General features: G+C 44.8%; 1 protein-coding gene across 1 annotated transcript in view; it reads left to right on the top strand.

Moving 5' to 3' along the window:
- The window catches only part of DMC1 (DNA meiotic recombinase 1), a 159,457-nt gene that overhangs the window by 61,893 nt on the left and 74,657 nt on the right, over positions 1-22,907 (top strand). The window contains exons 5-6 of the mRNA XM_088455055.1: positions 10,558-10,610; positions 17,495-17,536. Coding sequence (XP_088311181.1) covers positions 10,558-10,610; positions 17,495-17,536 — 95 coding nt within the window. The remainder of the gene's footprint in view (positions 1-10,557; positions 10,611-17,494; positions 17,537-22,907) is intronic.

Below are 22,907 nucleotides of genomic sequence, written 5' to 3'. Positions count from 1 at the left end.
TGCATGCTCAATCGGATTCAGGTCAGGGGATTTACTTGGCCATTGCATAATATTCCACTTTTTAGCCTTAAAAAACTCTTTGGTTTCTTTTGCAGTATGCTTCGGGTCATTGTCCATCTGCACTGTGAAGCGCCGTACAATGAGTTCTGAAGCATTAGACTGAATATGAGCATGTCAGCAGTCACATCATCAATAAATACAATGGAACCAGTTCCATTGGCATCCATACATGCCCACACCATGACACTACCACCACCATGCTTCACTGATGAGGTGGTATGTTTTGGATCATGAGCAGTTCCTTTCCTTCTCCATACTCTTCTCTTCCCATCACTCTGGTACAAGTTGATCTTTGTCTCATCTGTCCATAGGATGTTGTTCCAGAACTGAAATGGCTTTTTTAGATGTGTATGGCAAACTCTAATCTGGTCTTCCTATTTTTGTGACTCACCAATGGTTTACAGTTTGTTGTGAACCCTCTATATTCACTCTTGTGGTCTTCTCTTGATTGTTGACTTTGACACATATACACCTACCTCCTGGAGAGTGTTCTTGATTTGGCCAACTGTTGTGAAGGGGTTTTTCTTCACCAGGGAAATAATTCTTCTGTCATCCACCACAGTTGTTTTCCGTGGTCTTCCGGGTCTTTTGGTGTTGCTGAGCTCTCCAGTGCTTTCTTTCTTTTTAAGAATGTTCCAAACAGTTGATTTGGCCACACCTAATGTTTTTGCTATTTCTCTGATGGGTTTGTTTTGATTTTTCAGCCTAATGATGGCTTGCTTCACTGATAGTGACAGCTCTTTGGATCTCATATAGAGAGTCGACAGCAACTGATTCCAAATGCAAATGTCACACCTAGAATCAACTCCAGACCTTTTACCTGCTTAATTGATAATGAAATAACAAGGGAATAGCCCACACCTGTCCATGAAATAGCTATTGAGTTGATAGTCCCATTACTTTTGGCCCCTTAAAAAGTGGGAGGCACATATAGAAACCGTTGTAATTCCTACACCGTTCACCTGATTTGGATGTAATTACCCTCAAATTAAATCTGAAAGTCTGCAGTTAAAGCACATCTTGTTTGTTTCATTTCAAAGCCATTGTGGTGGTGAATAGAGGCCAAAATATGAAAATTCTGTCAAGGTCCCAATATTTATGCACTTGACTGTATACAAACCACATTAACCAGTATCTTACTTAGGGGCCTTTTCATCACAACTAAAAACTCTCTGGAGGTAATTAGGTTTAGAACTCGCATGGAGTTCTACATAATTACCGGAGGAATTCATCATTCCTCCTCTCCATAAGTATCTATTCCGAAAAGCTGTCATTTTTGCGATGACAGGTTTTCTGAAAACAGATACTTTTCCCTACCTATTAACACAACACGAACTGATGTAAGACAGAAAACTGAGATCCTCAGTTCACACCTGGCGTTCTATATAACATAATGGAAAATGAAAAACTAAAAAGATATGTATATCGAATTGAATTATCTGATGCAATATACAGCGCTGCAAAAACTTGTTTGTCAGTTGCTAGTCTGACATACACAACAAGAAGAAAAAGAAAAACTATATACAAGTTGCGCTGCTGTAATGTAAAGTGCAATTTACCAAAATGATCCACATCACAAACTTCTCTGAATTATGAAAAAACATTTAATAAACATACAATGGAAGAAACTCATAAATAGCCATAGAAAATGATCATAAGAATCTCACTGTGGAGAATAATGTATCAAAATTGAACAATATCTGTGACTGCTCGTACAACTCTAATAAATGTATTTAAATTCGATACAATACAATTCAGTTGCTCACTGCTTGATACATCAAAAATGATTGTAGTATCCCATTGAGTTAAATTTTGAAATGTCAATAGTTTGATGATACTTATAGTGCACTAGAGCTTTTTATAATAGATGGTCGGTGTAGAAGCGCTGATTGAAATACCATGGGCCAAATGTAGTATCCCATTGATTTAAATGTTGAAATGTCAATAGTTTTAAAGGAAGGTTATCGACTGAATACCCCATTTTTGAAAAAGCTCCAAGAGGGGAGAGAAACGCGTCGAAGGAGGCTGTTATATACTGTGACCAGTGCTGCTATTTATTTGGAGTGGATTTTTTATCATTTGCCAACATCCATCACCGCTTTGACTTCAATTGCACAGGAGAGGTGCCAGCTCCATTCAGAGCGCAGCCAGCCGGCAATTAGGACGTGGAGGAGTGGGGTGGATAATATACGCTATCAGCAGAGACACAAGGCCGCTGTCGGCCAGGTATGTGTCTCACTTACAGCTGCCACTCCTGCCCTACAGTCAAGAGGTGACTCCTGTTGCAGATACCATCCATGTGCGGAGTGTAAATCCCGAATACTCCTTCCCACTACACCTAGCGGGTTACATACACTACAAAGGGGCACCAGCGCACCACAGGTCTCAGCCCAACACTGACACACACACACAACCCAATTGAAGGGGAAAACTCTTGTCCAGCAAGTATTGTGTGAAGTGCCATTCGGGCGGACATATGGGGCCAAATGTAATAGGGTGAGAGTTTAGAAAATGTGAGTAAAAACTGTCATATTTTTAAACTCAGGCAATGTAATCAAGTCACAGAAAATGCAGACTTGCCTGTTTTTCAGACTCAAAAACCTCTCAAGACTTAAACTCTCATCCAGGTGTTTCCTGTTTTGAAAATATATCTCTATGTATTAGTGTGAGAGTTTTACTGCTGATCTATCACATTTTCTAAACTCTCACCCTATTACATTTGGCCCATGGTATTTCAATCAGCGCTTCTACACCGACCATCTATTATAAAAAGCTCCAGTGCACTAAGTATCATCAAACTATTGACATTTCAACATTTATATCAATGGGATACTACAATAATTTTGATGTATCAAGCGGTGAGCAACTGAATTGTATTGTATCGAATTTAAATACATTTATTAGAGTTGTACGAGCAGTCGCAGATATTGTTCAATTTTGATACATTATTCTCCACAGTGAGATTCTTATGATCATTTTCTATGGCTATTTATGAGTTTCTTCCATTGTATGTTTATTAAATGTTTTTTCATGATTCAGAGAAGTTTGTGATGTGGATCATTTTGGTAAATTGCACTTTACATTACAGCAGCGCAACTTGTATATAGTTTTACTTTTCCCTACCTGCTCTAACTTACCGCAGCTGTAATCAGTGCTGTGCATGTGCCGTTACGATCACAATAGCGGCGCATACGCAGTACTGACTAGCTATATGCGGTAATTCTGTATCTGTCTGCCACCCCCAACCCCTCTCCCACCTAGCTGGCTGCAGCCGCGGACCCCGGACCTCCCGTCTGAAGATTTTTTTTTTTTTTTAAACTTTATTGGGTTTTTTTTTACTTTATTGTGTTCTACGAACACACAGTCTATGTCAGAGCAGCAGCCGGAGCCAGAGAAGGGACCAGTGAGCGACTGAGGGAGCAGAGGAGGTTCTGCTCGCACTGAAAGCAGGTAAGTATAACCCGCTATACGCCACCTGAGAGTTGCGTATAGTAACACCATCAAATTCCAAAAATACATAATTTTCAGAATTTGATGAATAGCCTAATTTCTACATCCCCATACTAATGTATGGGGAGTGTGGAAATTAACGCAGACGGACTTAACCAGGAGACATCAGTGATAATGAATGCTAAAATAACGGTAATTAAGGAAAATGTCCTTAAAACCGTTATTTTAGTGTTGATGAATAGGCCCCTTAGTGCTGGTTTTTTCAATTGCGGGGACTACCTGTACTGCAAACTGACTACCAGAACCACGAGAAAGACTATCTCCTTCAAGTCCAACAAAACCCAAAAAGAGTTTAACATTGGGGAACATATAACATGCAACAGCACTGGTGTCATTTATCTATTACATAGGCAGAACCATGAGAAAATTGAGAATGAGAATTTCTGAACACATCAGAAACATTTGGAAAGGCCTGAAGACACACAGTCTATCCAGGGACTACAAAGAAAAAACACTAATGACCCACTTACTACTGTCATCTGTTTTTATAATTTAGAACTACTGGTAGTTAACTGTATATTATCTTTTATAGTTCCAAAAAAGAACTAAATAAGTGTAATACACAGATACAAGTAGGTTTGTACACTAGCCGCGTTACTAACCCGAGGTGGGGACCTCGCTTTTTCTAGATCTGCTGCCACCCCATAGTGAGCGCTAAGTAACCTATTGATAATTAAAAGTAGCTGCTGCCATTACGGATAACAGCAGGAAGTTGAATCCGGACCAGGCCATAATGCTTAATGAGAGGGAGGTGGATGTTTCCAGGACAACGGGCTCCTCTCAAAGTGAGCGGACCAGCAACAGATGAAATGGGCCGGCAGCAGGAAGTGCATCCAGATCAGGCCACCCTGCCTAATGAGAGGTGGGTTGGCTGCATCTACGGCAACAGCCTCCTCTCTCACCCTATTGAGATGGTCAGAGTTGAAGCAGATCCACCCACTTCCTACCCTTAACCAAAAGGGTAACACTCAGCATAGATGTATACATATCCAGGTATTTTCTATTGCAGAGCAGCTCAGAGTAGGAGCAGATTCTTATTTAAGGCAGTGGTGGCTATCTGCATTCTTTGTTAAAATAATCTTGGATACCGAGACAGACATTTCTAAAAAGTTTATCTTTTATAGGAAAATTATTGGCTCAGTGCTAGATCCATTCATTAAACAGGGGCAATTATCTTCATCCTTTTGGACCAGGGAACAGGACCCTGATTCCGAGGTTTTACAGTTAGAGGAAGACAACTGTGAACAAGTAGAAATGGAGCAAAGGGGCCTAGGTTCCAAGATAAGCCTGCTTGACAGGAAGGACATACACCAAGAAGTTCTGTGGTTGGGACCATCTACTGTCATTTAGGGACCAGTGGTGATGGTCTTCAATAGGGTCCTGTACCAAAGAGGGTACTTTTCAATAAAGAAACCAAATGACAGACAGAAATGTCTGGCCTTAGATCAAGTAATTTCAGCTCTTCTGGATTCTGGCGTTTTCTCAGGACCAGAAAAACAAAGAGAAATCTCATAAAAAAATGGTTTGGTCCAAAAACCAGAAGGGAGTGACAGACCCATTTTAAATGCAAAGGACCTAATACAAGACTGCAGGTAGACAGATTCAGGAAGGAATCTGTAAGTATGGTCATAAATGAAAATAAGGTAAACTAATTTTTGGCATGTTTAGACATCAATGATGCCTAGCTTCACGTACTCATTTGGGTCAGGGCTCTTCTCTTTTGTTTAACAATCCCCAAGGTCATGGCAGGCCTAATAAAATCTATAGAATTAAGCTTTAGTCCCCATTTAGACAATATTCTTTACAACGCAGTCTAAAGGGAAGCTCTGGCAAAAGTCCAGGATGCTTCTTGGTCAGTGCATGAGATTTTTAGCCCATGGGTTCAATACCCAACTCACCAGGGTCTTCTTGGCAAAAGAAAGGCTCCCCCATCATTCAAAAAAAAATTCTGAAAGTCAAAAGCCCAATTTTTATAAAGATGATGTTCTCGTTAGAAATAGTCCAGTTTGCAAGGCTGCATTCCAGGATGTTCAAATGAAACAACCAACTATTGGTTCAATTCATGATCCTTTCACCAGAAACAAGACCATATCTCACATGATGAAGCCGGCAGCAAAACTTGAACAAAGCCAGGAGTGCCTCAACCAGGATTGGTTGGTTATCACGATCGATGCCAGTCTCCAGGGTTGGGACGGTTAGGTGGAACCTTCATTTTCAGGGACTGGTCCAGAAAACCTACAACCACGCCACACACTACATGCACAATCTCGAAGCTATACAGTGTTGGGCCAGGTTAGTAATTGAATGGAAGACCACCTGGTAATACCAATGGCTGCAGGTAGGAAACTAGGCTTCTTTTGAATATACTGGATCTAAGACAGGTCCTAAACACATTGAAGAAAGCACAATCTCTTATTTAGGGAAGTCCTGTAAGGATTCAGTCAGAAAATGCTACAGCATCACGGAGGGACAAGAGGTCCCTGGTGATGATTGAACCTTTTCAGATCATATCTTGGGCAGAGGCTCATGATCCAGTGATTTCTGCATACTTTTTTTTTCCAGGAATACAGAATTGGAAGGTGGACTTCCGAGTCACCAGTCCATTCTTCCAGTGGAAGAGTCTCTGCAACCAGAAGCTTAAGCAGTCTGGTATGAGGTGGGTCAGCCTGATATAGACCTAGTGGCATTTTGGGGGGGTCATCCAGTAGCCTTTCTAATAGATGCTTTGGTTGGTCCTTGAGATTTTCATTTAGGTTATATTTTCCACTGATATACATGTTTCCAGACTGGCCAAAGAGAGTTTGGTATTCAGAAGTACTAAACATGGTAGTGGGTCCATGGAGTGGACTTCTACTTCAACAGGACCTGTTCTCTCAGTGGCCATTTGTTATTGGGACATTCATTGTTTAAAATTAAAGGCAGGGCTCTTGAAGCCAGGCTCTTAGAAAAAGTAGTGGTTTTCGGATTCAATAGTTCAGACTATGGGCCTGATTCATTAAGGATCGCTATTGTAATTGCAGCTCTGTAACCGCACACAGGTCTGTGGCGAAAATATGATAATGATTGCTATCGCAATACCTTCTCACTGCCAGCATAGAGACGCACACTGCCTCCCACTACCGCTATCTCACATCCGTAATACCTTGCAAACCTCCATAAACATTGAGTACCATCGGCCCCTCACACAGAATTACAGCAGCCCTGACCTTACTTCGAAATTGCTAACCTTGTTGCTCGCAGTGAGTACACAAGCTGCGTATGCAATCGCAATGGCTAATTTATGCCTGGGGATCTCGGCAGGACCCCGGAGTCTTTGCTAGCCGGGCCCCGCGGAACATCCCGGACTGCGGCCGGACATACGGAGACAGGTAAGAGCGGTGACCCGCGTATTAGCAGTCCTACCTCCGGTCTCTGGGGACAAACCGGAGGTGCTGACTGTGGAAGCAGGCTCACAATACCCTGCGCTTCACAAGACCACCAGGGACTTTGATTTGGTGAGGGAGCCAGCATCCCGGGGGTTAATCGTCGTCCTCAAGGAAAACCAAAAGGCCAGTCCTTTCCTAGACAGTCAGCCTCAACGAGAGCAGCCAAACCAAGTAGACCTGGAACACCAGACGCCCTTCTTCTAAACCCAGGGATAAACCCTCAGCCTGAACCATGTGGGGTTCCCAGAGTGGGAGGCCGACTTCTTTGGTTCTCCCAGTGCTGGTGTCTAACCACCATGGATGCTTGGGTAAGAGAAGTGGTCTCTCGGTATGCAGTCGGGAAGCCGGCGGACCTAATCCGGACAACCGGTTTCCCGACTGCTTAATCCCGGCAAAGTTTAAATGACAGGCGTCTAACTCTAGACGCATGTCATTTTACCGACGCCGGGAGACCAACGCCCGGGATGCCGGGCATCGAGTGCGGATGGCCACGGGGAGGGGAAGGGTTAGATGTAGGTTTCCCGGGGGGACTTAGGGTTAGGCACCGCCCCGAGAGGTTAGGTTTAGGCTAGGGGAAGGGGGGGTTAGCGTTAGGCACTTAGAGGGTGGATTAGGGTTAGGCACTGGGGGGGAAGGTTAGGGTTAGGCACCCCTAAGGGAGTGTTAGGGGGTAGAATTAGGTTAGAGAATACTTACCTTGGACGATCAGGATTTCCTCCACTGCCGGGATGCCGCTGTCGGGATTCCAACTGCCGAGCATGGGTCCGGCGGTAAATCATACCGATTCCGGTCTCTCACGGGTACGCCCTCTCATTTCTCAGACTGTCTCCCCACCAGTTTTTCTACACAGGTCAGACCCGAACAAGGCCTTACAAATCCAGAAAGCTATACAGTCCTTGCTGCAAGAAGGGATAATTATACCAGTCCCACTTAAAGCCATCTACAGCTAACCATTGCTTTCCTTCACAAGCACGGATGGTTAGTCAACTGGAAAATGTCCTCCCTGAATCCCTCAATAATTCATCTAGGAGCACTGCTGGATTCTCTGGATCAGAGAATCTTTCTGACATCAATCAAGATCTCCACACTTCAACTACAAATGCGTAGAAGTCTCCATAGTCACTGAGCATTGATCCACTCGGCAATGCAGGTTCTGGGATCCATGGTGTCCACCTTCGACATGGTGGAATATGTTCGGTTCCATTCCAGGCCTTTGCAAAGGCTGGTCTTTTCCAGGTGGAACAGGTTACCCCATCGGATCAGAGCTCAGATGATGGTGCTCTCTCCGGAGGTGTGTCGGTCTCTGTCTTGGTGGCTACAGATATCTCATCTAACCAACGGTCACCCCTTTTGGATCCCGGACTGAGTAATCTTGACAATGGACGGCAGTCTCCAGGCTGGGGCGCAGTGGCCGGTCCGCACTCCTTTCAGGGCTGTTGGACATCAGTCGAATCAACCCTGCCAATCAACATATTGGAACTTCGAGCTGTCTACAGGCCCTCAAAATGGCCCAGCACATACTTCAAAGGAAACCTGTTTTTAGGATCTGAGTTTGTTGTGGACCCGGGGTGGAAATAGGATCAGACACCTGAACAGATTTAAATTGAAAAGTGGGTTTTTTAATGGGTGAACTTGCAGACATGTACACGGATAAAATAAAGTCCAGAATATTAAGAGGTGGGTGTTGATTAGAAACTGTAGTGAAGTATGTATAGGTAATGTCCAGGTAGTGGCAGAACTAATAAAAGTCTTGTAATCCAAATGGTCACTGCAAGGCTGCAGACAGGATAACAGTACTGATTTAAACTGGTGAGGTGAAATCCGGAAAGGTAATGGAGTTATTAGAATAGCAGCAGCTGATGAATTAAGTGGAGAGTTGTACTGAGATGGCTCAGTGTAGAAACAGAGAGTTAGGTAAATGAAGGCAGTGTAGGTTCAGGGTTAACTGTACACACAGGTCCTTTGGCAGGGAAAGGGTAAATAATGCAGGATGGTTACAGCAGGAGACTGGGAGCAGGTAGAGTGGTGCAGGCTACTTGGAAGCTGGGATCCAGCAGGAGCACAGGCGAGCACTCAAACAGGCAGGTTTACAGGAGCACAGGAACTCTCTCACAGCATGCGCTGTGAAACACTTTGCCCTGGCAACTATGGGAAGCTCTGATCTCCCTTAAGTACCCAGTGCAGAATCGTGATAGGTCAGGAAGAGCATGTGACACGCCAGGACTGGAGCAGCTAAGTCACATGACCAGAGGCAAGATGGCGGCGCCCATACCAGAGCAGAATGGAAACACCACCAGGCTTACCCTGGCCAGAATGACACAGTGCCCGCTGAACACTTCGCACAGCCAACGCCTGCCGCCAGCCCATCCGCCGGAAGGACCACGCCACAGTGCCCTCACAGGTAATACCCGTCGTCCCCTATGCCGAGAAACCCTGGTCGTGATTCCTGTACAGATTCAGTTCGACAATCATCAAGGAGACACTCAGTTGGGCAGTAATGACAGTCGTGTCACACATTCTGACATGGGCCGAGGGCCCCCTCCAGTCATCTCTGCAGTGTTCATTCCAGGAGTACTCAATTGGGAAGCAGACTTCCTCAGCCAATCTTAACGTGCATCCCGGGGAATGGTCTCTTCACCTAGAGGTGATTTGACTCCTAGTGAGCAGATGGGGCCTCCCAGAGAAGGACCTCATGTACTCCCGACACAATCACAAATTGCTGGTGTACGGGTCCAGACCAAGAGATGACAAAGCAACCTTCTTAGATGCATTGTCAGTGAAGTGGACCTTCCTGTTTGCGTTCCTGTTCCCTTCAGTCTCCCTTCTTCCTCGAGTCCTGCGGAAGTTCAAACAAGACGGGGGTACTGTCCTGCTGGGGGCTCCAGCTTGGCCAAGACATCACTGGTACTCAGATCTTTGGAGTCTCTCCATCGACACTCCGTTCCTGCTGTCTCAACGTCCGGAACTGTTGTCTCAGGGTCCTTGCCTTTACCCGGACCTGGGTCGTCTGTCTTGACGTCAGTCGAAGCTGAACATACCCTCCTGTAGGGGAAGCTTTTGTACATGCCATAGTCAGAGTGTCCCCTAGATGGAGGAAGGAGAAAATAAGAGTTTTGGTACTTACTGATAAATCTGTTTCTCCGAGTCCATCTTAGGGACAATACAATCCCTCCCTTATTGGGTTCTGCGTGGAAAAGGATGCAATCCTGTCCTTATTCTAAAAATCTATCCTTAAGACTTCTTAAGTTTAAACTGTGGAAGGAGTTAAAGGGGAGGGGTTAATACCCTAAAAAAGTTAAGCTATTAAGTGCTAGCTCCTCAACCCTTACTACACCCCATGATCAAAGTGTCCCCCAGATGTCCTCGGAGAAAGCGATTTATGCATGTAAGTACCAAAAATCTTATAATTTCTAATAATGGAATTATTAGGCTGATTTGTCCGTTATTTCTACATGTCTGACATGACCCCAACTTACTTTCTAGTATTACCAATATTCCTCTTTGTATTCATTCTTGTTTTCTACTGAGTAGACTTAGCCCTAATGTATATGTTTTGTTTCAGCAAGCTATTAGGAGGTGGAATTGAAAGTATGGCGATAACAGAGACTTTTGGAGGTGATTGTATACACTGTGTAAATATCAGGGAAAGTTTACAACAGGACATCACAGAGCAAAAATGTGAATTGTTGCAGTGTTTTGTACTGTGGGTACACACTATATGATAGATCGTTCCCACACGGATCGGAACGATAAATCGTACACATCGTATAGTGAGTACCCCCGATCTGACTTTCACGACTGTCGTTCATCTCATCGTCCTATCTGATGTTCTGCACAGCAGATGGGACGATGCAGTCAACGACATGGTGCTGTTACATGCAGCGTGTATTGTTACATCGCATTGCATTACACCGTCTCTGGGTACACACATCGTATATTGTGTACCCAGGTTTTAGTGGGAATAATTGATACAGTAGTTGAATTTAAGTGTATTTGTGGGAAATAAGAATGAGTCTTGGTGCAAAACTGTCACAATGTGCACAACTTGCATCTGTATGTACAGCTGCGTGTATCTTGCACTATACAGAATGGCGGATCTGGGGTGTTAATGTGCAAGTGCAGTACAATAAGGGCATGCAGACACATGCATGTTATTCTTATTTACCTTTAAAATGTGGAAATACATATGTGCAAATGCATCTGTGCTTAAGCACAAATAGGGCAACTTTACATTCAACTCTGCTTTGATCAGGGGCAATTTAATACAGAATGAGACAGATTCAGTCAGTATTTCCAAATGTGTATTCTCCTCTAGTTAATTGTGAACATTGCCTGATTTATTTGTATAACTGTTTTCTAATAAACCTCATTTAAGTATCAACTATGGGCCTGATTCTGAGATTTACGTTAAAGCACTCACTGCTGAGATCTCTCACAGGTCTCAACTGATGCCTTCTAAAGCTTACCAGAGCATAGGGACGCCCACTGCTGCTTTCACATATCTGCCTGATGACGTACAACAGCATAAAACATCTGTAACATTGATGCACTTTGAGCAACCACACAGCCTCTAAGTCAAGTCTGACTTGTCTTAAACACTGCGTCTCTCCTGACACGTTGAGAGTTCTCATACTCCAAAGGAGATCGCTATGGCTAATTTACGCACACCCATGGAATGGTGTTTAAACGGTCAGTACCTGCGTTTTTGTCTCCTCCCCCTGTTACCTCCCCCAAACGCTAACTACCTGTCACTCAACTTGCGACTGAATCCTCTTAGCGAGCGTAATCGCAATGCAATCGCTACGCATGAGCAATGGCAAACAATTGCCCCATCTAACCATAAAATATTGGCATTGCGTAAATCTCGGAATAAGGCCATATCGGTCTGAATCACATTTGGGAATAGAGTAAAGCTGGGTACACACGTAAACATTTTCTGTCCAACCATCCAATTAGTTGATTGGTTGGAATGAAAATCTGGTAAGGTATGAAAGCAAATGACAATCATCAATTTGCTCCCAAACGCCGGAAAATAGACAAAAACTGTTGTTTGAACAAATTGTTTAGACCAAACATTTAACAAACTTGTCTGAACGTTCATTTACATCTGTTTTCTGGCATTTAGGAGCAAATTGCTGATCATCATTTACTCCCATGTGTTACCAGATTTTCATTCCGACCAATCAACTAGTTGGATGGTTGGACAGAAAATCTTTACGTGTGTATGCAGCTATAGACAGAGGAAGTATCTGTGTGTCTGGACAAACCATGTTGCAATGCAAGGGGTGTAAATACATACATTTTATTTGCATGTGGGGTAAATACTGACTGCTTTTGCATGTAGCCCACAAAGGACAGCTTTATTATTACACTGCAATTTAGATTTCAGGTTGGACACAGCCCTCCCAAAAACTCTCTGCACATTTTAAATCTGACCCAACTGCAATGCAGCATGGTTTTACCAAGATGCACAGTTACTTGCTCATTCGTACTCCATTCCAAAGGTTTCCAAACTCAGTCCTCAACGTTCTCTAAGCTGGCCATACACCAGCCCAATGTTCCTCAAACCATCCAACTAGTTGGTTGGTTAGAATGAAAATCCGGTAATGCATGGGAGCAAATGACCATAAGCCATTTGCTCCCAAACACCGGAAAATAGAGGAAAGCTGTTGTTCAGACAAGTTTTTTAAATCAAAACCAACTTGCCTGAGCGACCTTTTTTTCGTGTTTTCTGGTGTTTGGGAGAATGCAGATGAAACTCATAAAAGAGGGATTTTGCCTGTGAGTACTTTAAGAGGAGCTATGGATATATGTCCTTACCTAAGAGACACATTGATATGGTGTTTTGGTAATTTATTTATACAAGATTATCACTTTAAATTTACCTATATAGACCAGTTATGTTTATTTGGATGGTATCCCGATTAGAAGATTCACCGTAAAATGGTCGACAGTCAATAGGTTGACACCAAATGGTCGATGTGCAATATGTCGACAGAGAAAAAGTATCAAAAAGGTTCAAATGGTCGACACAAAAATGGTTGACACATTTTTTGAATGTTTTTTTCAACATTTTTAGGGTGAGGGTTAGGCACTTAGTGTAGGGTTGGAGTTAGGATAGGGCTAGATTTAGGCACTAAGGCAGAGGTTCCCAAACTTCACCATTACAGCTCAGGTTTTAAGGATATCTTTGCTTGAGCACAGGTGACTTAATTAGCACCTCAGTCAATTTGATGTAACCATCTGGGCTCAAACATGGATATCCTTAAAACCTGGACTGTAATGACAGAGTTTGGGAACCTCTGCACTAGGGGGAGGGTAAGGCCTCTGGGGGAGGTTTAGGGTTAGGCACTAGGGCATGAATGGGGAACCTAAGGCTGGGAGGCCGTATAAGGCCAGCGGAATCATTTGGTCTGGCCCTCAGAACTTTATTCTGCTGGCCTCATCTGGCTAGCAAGGTGCCTAGAAGGGCACTCTGCAGCCAGAATCTATGCAGCAGTGCCATCTGGAGTGTCCTTAGGATGCTTCAGATGGTCACACCACTGCCCTTACAGGTCCCTGGAGCATCCTCAGGATGCTTCGGGCATTGCTGCCCATCGATTGAGGCCCCACCCCTGTGTGATGTCACAAGGAGGGGGCGTGGTCTGCTCCAGGCCTGCGAATAATGTTATATATATCAAAATTGCCCTCGGCAGAAAAAAAGGTTCCCCACCCCTGCACTAAGGGAAGGATTAGGGTTAAATTACAAAAAAAAAAAGTTGACCATTTCAACCTGTCGACCTTTTGTCAGTGGACCTTTTAGCACCTGTCGACCTTTGTTAATACAGGAAACCTATCTTTTGAAGACCTATGGCAAAACAGAGTAAGGTGACTCAGGTTTGGGCAAAGCTAGGAACTTGCAAGTTTATGACATGCATGTTTTATAGCAGGGGTGTCCAACCAGTCAGAGGCAAAGAGCCCAAAAATATCTGTAGGTATGTAAAAGAGCTGAGATCATGCGCACGCCAGAAGCGCACGTGCAAAAAGGGGCGTGACCAGCTAGGCCATGCCCTTGGTATGGTGTTTGTAGGAGCATGTAAAAGCACATGCACACAATTACCATGGAGGTAACTATTAAAGAGAAATAAAAAGCCAGAACAATATAAAAAACATTATAAAAATAGATCCACATAAAATACACTGAAAAAGCCACTTACACAAATAATACACTGAAAAAGCCACATCCACAAAAAAATACATTGAAAAAAACAAACAAAACAGATTCACATAATACAATACAGCCCCCCCCCCCTGGTGTCACTCCAGCCCCTCCATGTGTCACTCCAGTCCCCCTCATGTGTCACTTCAGCCCCCCATTTGTCACCCCAGCAGCCCCTCATGTGTCACAACAGCAGCTCATCCATGTGTCACTCCAGCAACCCTGTGTCACAACAGTAGACCCTTATGTGCCACTCAAGCCCCCCCCCACCGCATCAGAACAACGGAAGAGCCGCATGTGGCTCAAAAGCCACAGGTGGGCCACCGCTGTTTTATAGCATCACCACATGATCAACTACCGCTCATATCCATAACAGAGAAGGCCTTAATGATCACAAGCTGCAAAAATGTAAGCAGTAAACGTAATAAGAACATTTTATATTTATCAGGGTATAAATCTTCATAAAATTTAGCAGATGGTTTGCAGTAGATAAATAAAATTTTATTTAGCTACTTTATCTGCATAGATAGGCTAGTATATGTTATAGTTATACGTAAATAATGCATTTCCATGTTTTACATTCCGTTGGGCCTAGGGTTGCCACCTCATCACTTTAATAAGGGACACATAAATTACACAGATTCTGTGGCTTGCTGACTTCAAGGGGTATATTTACTAATGGGCGATTGTAATTGATTTTGATTAATTTAAAAAAGATGAAAATCAATCAAAATCGATGTTGTGTTTCTGGAGCTAAATCACACATTTACAAACAGACAATTTTTTACTTTTTTTAAGTATTAGGAAATGTGTGATTTAGCCCCAGAAACACAACATCATTATTAAAGAGATATCCTCCTCTCATCCTCCTACTCTATTACCTCTCCTCTAGATCGTATACCCACACAAATCAGTAAAGCTCTGTCTCCAGTGCTCATCCCAACCCTAACTAAAATCTGTAATCTCTCTCTCTCTACTGGCATCTTGCCATCAGTGTTCAAGCATGCAGTGATTACTCCCATTCTGAAAAAACAAAATTCTGACCCTAACACTCTCTAAAATTACCGTCCTATCTCCCAGCTCCCATGCCTCTCCAAGCTACCTGAGAGACTTGTCTACACCCGCCAAACACACTTTCTTAACTCACACAACTTATTGGACCCACTTCAGTCTGGCTTTCGTTCCCAACACTCCACGGAGACAGCACTGACTAAGGCAGTAAATGATCTGGTCACTGCCAAGGCTAAAGGTCACTTACTACTAATTCTTCTAGATCTCTCTGCTGCTTTTGACACTGTTGACCACTCTCTTCTCATACAAACACTACAATCCCTAGGTCTTAAGGACAAAGGCCCTGATTCAGAGCCGGACGCTCTGACAGAGTGCTCGCTCTGAATCAGGGCCGTCCTTAATTTTTAGAGCGGCCTCCTGGCCGCTCATATAGCTGTGGGTGACCACCCACAGCTATAGCGAACGGCCAGGAAGATGGTCGCGATGGTCAAGACCATAGCGACCATCGGGCTTGCGACGAGACCCTTGTGGTGGGGTCTCGTTGCCGCAAGCCCTGGAGTGCTTTCGGCTCTATCAGTGATGTCAGTGGGGCCGGCCCCAGACGGTAGGCGTTCCCATGGGAATGCCTCTGTCTGGGCAGCTACGCCCCCGGCACGCCCACCAAAGGGGGCGTGCTGTCACTCACCATCGACAGCACGCCCCCTTTGGTACGAGACCCGGAGCGACGGCTTGCCCGTCGCTATCCGGGTCATGCGCACTGGGCCAACATCGACCTGCTTGCGAGCGCTCAGCACTCGCGAGTGGGTCTGAATCAGGCCCAAAGCTCTTTCTTGGTACTCTTCCTACCTATCTGATCACTCTTTTACTGTTCGTTTTTCTGATTCTGCCTCCTCTTCGCTACCTCTATCAGTTGGAGTACCGCAAGGTTCTGTCTTAGGTCCTCTGCTATTCTCAATCTATACCACCTCTCTTGGCAAACTAATCTGCTCTTTTGGATTTCAGTACCATCTGTATGCGGATGATACTCAAATCTACCTATCCTCCCCAGATTTATCACCATCTGTATTGGTCCGTGTCACTAAATGTCTTTCTGCTTAATATTTCGAAAACAGAATGAATTATATTTCCACCAGCCAATAACAGTTACCAACCTGATCTCTCTATCTCTGTTGATAACTCGACAATCCACCCTGCCCCAAAAGCTCGCTGCCTAGGTGCCATACTTGACTCTGAACTGTCCTTTGTTTCCCACATTCAATCTGTCTCAAGTTCATGTTACATACATCTAAAAAACATATCCAAAATCCAACCATATCTCTCACAAGACACTGCAAAAACTCTAATCCATGCACTCATTATTTCTGTGCTGTGCTGTGCTGCCCTATTGCAATAGTCTCCTTACTGGTCTTCCCAAAAACAGGCTATTGCCATTACAATCCATTATGAATGCAGCTGCGAGGCTTATCTTCCTTGCCAAACGGTTATTGTCTGCTGCACCGCTCTGTCAGTCCCTCCATTGGCTGCCGGTTTTCTACCGTATTCAATCTAAAATACTTTTACTTACACATAAGGCTATTAACCAAACCACAGCAACATACATCTCTTCACTCATTTCAAAATAACTCCCAACCCGACCTCTCTGCTCAGCACAAGATCTGCGTCTGTCATCCCCACGCATTACTTGCTCCCATTCACGGTTGCAGGACTTTCTTCGTGCTGCACCCACTCTGTGGAATGCTTTACCACGCACAATAAGACTTTCCTCTTGTCTCCAATTCTTCAAGCGTTCCCTGAAAACTCACCTCTTCAGGCAAACTTATCAAATTCCAGAACTTCCCACATAACCTTCATAGCTTCCATATCTAATTACATCCCCTTTCACAGTCCACACATAACCTCACACATTGTCTTTCTTTCACATCCTCCTGATATTTGGCCGACATTCCTGTGTGACTGGATCATGCAGCCCACCAAGAAACTCTGCATTCTGGTTGGATCAAAATGCAATATATACCGTAGCACCTATCCTTATGTATCAATGCCTATTTCCCTATAGATTGTAAGCTTACGAGCAGGGCCTTCCTACTTATATATCTGTCTGTTATTACCCAGTTTTGTTCTATTTATGTTTCCAATTGTAAAGCGCAACGGAATATGCTGCGCTATATAAGAAACTGTTAATAAATAAATAAAATAAAATACAGAGATGATCTGGCAACCCTGTGAAAATTGTTCTTGTGAATTAGTTACACCTGTGTACCATGAGATAATTATTTTTTGTTTATTCTAGAATTTAGAACAGGAAAAACCCAGCTGTCTCATACACTATGTGGTATGTATGTATGTATGGTTAATCTGTCCACTTATAAAATATCTGGTGACCTTTTAAGAACAGTAAACTTGGTTTGTTTCCTTGCGCACTGCATGAAACTCTTTGTAGCGGGGTGTGCCGCAGGTGGATAAGAGATGCCTTAAGCCTCTGATTATAACAGAAGTATAGAGAGTTACCGCGCTCACCCCTATGTATAATCTGCGTATGTGTGGGTAGGGAAGGTCTAAGTCTAGTCTAAGTTAAATATATGTTTTCTTAAACACAGTGTTGACCAAGGATAGAATATCCATATCAAACTCTTTCCTCATATACTTAATGCTTAATCTAGGTGTTGCTTATGTTACAACTTCAGTGTACTCAGTTTACCGTAGTCTTTTCAATCAGGGTGCAGGGCCCTAGGGGCAGCACTGTTGCTGTCCACGCCACCTGCATGTGGCTTGCATGGTGTCTGGAACGGAATCAGTATGGCCAACAGTTCAAATCCTGACAGAGGAAGCCCGGCAGGGGTGAAGATCCCAAAGCTACAAAGGTAAGTATTAACTAACCTTTTTTTACCCCCTAACCCTCCTTTAGGGATGCCTAACCCTAACCTCCCCCCAAAAGTGCCAAACCCTAACCACACTCTAAGTGCCTAAACCTAACCCCCCCCTTCCCCGTAGCCTAATTTCAATTCTGGAGGCCATATCTCCAGAAGGATATTAATACATTAGAGACTGTACAAAGAAGGGCAACTAAAATGGTGCAAGGTCTACACCACAAAACGTACCAGGAAAGACTAAAAGATCTTAATATGTATAGTTTGGAGCAGAGAAGGGATAGGGGGGACATGATAGAAACGTTCAAATATATAAAGGGTTTTAACAAGGTAAAGGAAGGAGACATTCTTCAAAGAAAGAGAAGTATTAGAACATGAGGACATGTTCTAAAACTGGAGGGTGGTAGGTTCAGGGGAAATTTGAGGAAAAATTACTTCACAGAAAGGGTAGTGGACAAGTGAAATAGCCTCCCATCAGATGTGGTAGAGGCTAAGACAGTAGAGCAATTTAAACATGCATGGGATAGACATAAGGATATACTTCAGAAGAAGTAAGGATCAATAAGGGTTGAGGTAATAATATGCTTAAAAATGGGGCAGGCTAGATGGGCCAAGTGGTTCTTATCTTCCGTCAAATTCTATGTTTCTACGTTTCTATGTTAAATCTAAGTCTCCCGGGGGGTGGGGGTGCCTAACCCCAACCTCCCACCGGGGGTTCCTAACCCCCCTTCCCCAAGCCTAACCTTCCAGAGGGGTGCCTAAGTCCCTCCGGGAGCCCCTAATCTAACCCCCCCCTGCGGCTGTCCGCGCCCGGCTTACCTTCGATCGGTAAGCCGGGTGTCAGGCTCCCGGCGTATGTCTAATGACAGGCGTCGGGATTTCGATGCCTGTTATGTGTACCTTGCCGGGATTAGACAGCCGGGAAGCCGGCGGTTGGCATTGTGACCGTCGGCTTCCTGACTGCATCCTGTCTGAGACGGCATTCTTAAGCTAACCATAGGCTGCTCGATAATGCAGTTGATCGGGAGGAGCATAGGCACAGTTATCAGCGTGCCTCCATGCTCTGTAAGATATATGGAGGCGATCTTTACTTACCAGTGTAGAGTCAATTGAATGACGGTCGGGTGGATTGGATAATGAGCCTGATTCAGAGTTGTACGTAAACCCAATGGTTTTTGTAAAGTGATCAGTGTGGCCCCTAAGCTGCAGTATGACTGACAAGCTGCGGCCGTTTGGGGGCAGGGAAGGTTTGTCAATGACCAGCATTACAGAAAATGGGGGCGTGTTGAGGCCAGTGGCTGCGTCCTTGGAAAGACGCAGCTGCTGTATGAACTGCGTCCATCTCTGCATCAGGCCCATTGTTGATAAGCAAACAATCCAGGCCGTTTCTCAGTTTTCAGCCTGTGAATGATTATCGTTCATGCCCAATCACTGAATAACATTCATTCAGAACAGTTGTTTCATTATTTATAAAATTGTGTTGGATAAGTTATAAATAGATGTTCTTGACATAATTCAATAAAAAAAAAAAAAAAATCTGAGAGATTATAAAAAATAAAATAAATATTAGCCAGTTAAGTGGTTAATAAACAATGATACTAGGCATAATTAACAGGACCAGTACTATAGATACGCTGGTTACGCAGCCGAGTAGGGTGCTACATAAAGAAGGGGGCTCTCTGACCCGGCGGTGGCCAGCGACATTCAGTAAGCTCCGGCGGGCGGGTGGCAGTCATACTGTGACACCGCTGCCTGCACCGTACCATTATGTTAGGGGCGGGCCACGGCTTCGTTGCTTGGGCGTCTACTGGGCCAGGCGACATGATGTCACGTCGCACTGGCAGCCAGCTGCGTCTGGCTGTTTGTGAGGAGTCCTGGACCTGAGGACTCTGCTGTTCCTGCATGTATCTGCTAGCCGCGGCGGCAGGTGGCGCCCCTCAGTCAGCAAGCCAGGCTCCCAGTACCATCCAAGTCCCATTAAAGTAAGTAAAAAGGTTTTATACACAGCCTAAATATTTGAGACTACTATTTTGGTTGACAGTGTCTGTGGACATAGGCCCTGAACTCTTTAGACACAACTCAGATAAGTAATGCATGCTGGAGCCATGACGCCTCCTACTGCATTACCATATTACAGCTTTAGCAGCTGCAAAAGTACTGCGTCCTCTGCTGAATCATCCCCATAATGTGTAAGGAGCACTACTACTGTGGACATAATGTGTAAGGCATACTTGCCTACTCCCGAGAATGTCAGGAGCCTCCCGAAAATCGCTCCCGGCACCCAGCAAGAGTAGGCAAGTCCCCCGCATTGTCTACCTCCCTCCCCGCACCAGCACGTGTAAGTGGGCGGTTCGAGGGGGGCTTCGTTTAGCTGATATCATATATGTTTTAAATAATGTTAGGGGCATTGGGACTGTTTTAATTAAATGTGTTTAGTGCTGCATTACCGGCTGGCTGGACAGGGCTCTCGTCCAGGGGCCACCACACACGAGGGGGGTCTCCACAGGGGTGCAGCTAGGGCAGAAACCAGAGGGACAGTGAGCGACTGCCTATCCCACCAGAGAGCAAGCCCTCTCAATAAGTACAGCTTATCCCGCACACACCTGATAGTAATGACATTGCCCTGCAGAGGTGCCACCTGTATATTGATATTGGTAGGGACGCCACAAACCTTAATGTGCTCTTGCATGTGTCACTTTTCTGGGCGAAGCTTTTTATTACATTGACTGGTGGAGATCAGATCTCACCCTGTATGTAAAATGGGCAGCGCCTTTGCAGGTGCTCTCCGAGTGTGGTTAGCAGTGGTGACTGGAGTGTGAGTGAAGCCCAATGGCCGAATAACCCTACAATGCAGCTTAAAATCAGAAGCTTTAATATCATGACTCAGATGATACAACAATAGCAGCCTACAGTTGCACAGATTCAGGTATCAAATATACAAGGTGCAGTGTGCAGAGGGCCTGATTCAGAGTCGGACGCTCTGACCAGAGCGCTCGCTCTGAATCAGGGCCCTCCTACCTCAACTTGGAGCGGCCTCTTGGACGCTCGCATAGCTGTGGGTTACCACCCACAGCTTATGCGAGCGTCCATGATGATGGTCGTGATGGTCAAGACCATCGCGACCATCGGGCTTGCGATGAGACCCTGCGGTAGGGTCTCGCTGCAGCAAGCCCTGGAGTGATTTTGGCTTTATCAGAGCCAAAGTCACTCCCACTGACATCACTAGTGATGTCAGTGGGGCCGGACCCAGACGGTAGGCGTTCCCATGGGAACGCCTCCGTCTGGCAGCCACGCCCCCGGCATGGGGACGTGCTGTCACTCACCATCGACAGCACGCCCCCTTTGGTGCAAGACCCCGAGCGACGGCTTCCCCGTCGCTCGTCGGGTCTCGCGCATGTGCACGACGGAGCTCCCTCCGTCGTGCGCATGCGCACTTAGGCACCATCGACCCGCTTGCGAGCGTACAGCGCTCGCGAACAGGTCAGAATCAGGCCCAGAGTCCTTAGAATAGAATTCAGGATACAAATAGCAAAATTCACGTCTCTACCAGACAGGGTTGCAGGATTACAGCATACTGCTGCACAGGTACAGGTATCAAGAGTCCACAACATACAAGGTACAGATATGCAGAGTAATAGAATTCAGGATACAAGTCGCAAAATTCAAGATAGCACAAAGTAATTGCAACTGGATAGCACAGCAGGAAATCAGGATTGCACAGTAACATTTACCAGGATTGCACCACAGGATTACAGTATTGCACAGTGCAGGTTAGCAGGATTGCCAGATTTCACAATGCAAATACAACAGGATTATCCAGCAGGATAACTGGATAGCATCATACAGATTAGGAGGCTTGCACTGCAGGATTTCAGGATTGCTCAATGCAGATACAACAGGATTGCACCATGCAGATTAGCAGGCTTGCACCGCAGGATTTTTAGGATTCCACAATGCAGACACAGCAGGATGATTCAGCAAGGTAACAGGATTCACTAAAGCAAACAGAAACAAGGAGCCAAAGTACTGAGGACTTTAGGAGAGAAGTTGTACTGGCAACTCATTGCCAGCACCCAAGAGATTAAATAGGATTCCCCGGACGACATTCCAAGATGGCTTCGCCCATGGACTGGAGGTGTAGGAACCGCCGTGGAGGATACCTTGCCTACAGTAGAGGGCAGAAGCCATACAGTATAAAAAGACTGAAGAGCAGCAGCAGGCATGGCTGGACCAGATAACGGGAGCCAGGGTGTGACGCTGAGTAATATAATACATTTCACACACAAAGTTGCCACTTATATTAAAATAAGTAATTAGTGTGACCCCTCCCCAACTCTTGAACTATACTGGGACTGGTCGAGTATGGAGGTTTGCATGCTACCCATATATGTATAATTTATTTATTTTACATACAGTAGTTTATTATGCACATAAACTGTTTTTTTTCTCATTAAAAGTATAAAGTGAATCTCTCCCCTGGCTCCCAACATTACCCCTCACCTAAAAAAAAATAATATATATTAGCTTTTTTACTGTTTACTCCCAGAGCTACATGGTCTTAAAAGAGTGTGACTATTCTGTTATGACTATCGGGAATCTGCGCATGCGCAGAATCCATTCTGCGCAATCGCACGCAGCCCCTTCAAAGCCTCTGCCTGATTGACATACAGATGCATTTAAGGGGAGGTGCTGGGTCAGCCTGCGTTCCTGTAGCACCGTTTTCTGGGAGTGGCAAGGCCGGTCCGCCTGAGTAAGCTGGCTTGTGACCTGGTGCCGTCCACCATCGCATCCATTGACCACCAATGTTCGCGATGGTGATTGCTGGGATCGCAAATG

The sequence above is a fragment of the Taudactylus pleione genome, unplaced genomic scaffold, assembly GCF_031769625.1.
Source record: "Taudactylus pleione unplaced genomic scaffold, aTauple2 ptg000642l, whole genome shotgun sequence".
NCBI lineage: Eukaryota > Metazoa > Chordata > Amphibia > Anura > Myobatrachidae > Taudactylus > Taudactylus pleione.
Note: the sequence above shows the minus strand (reverse complement) of the source record. Positions and strands in the feature narration are given on the sequence as shown.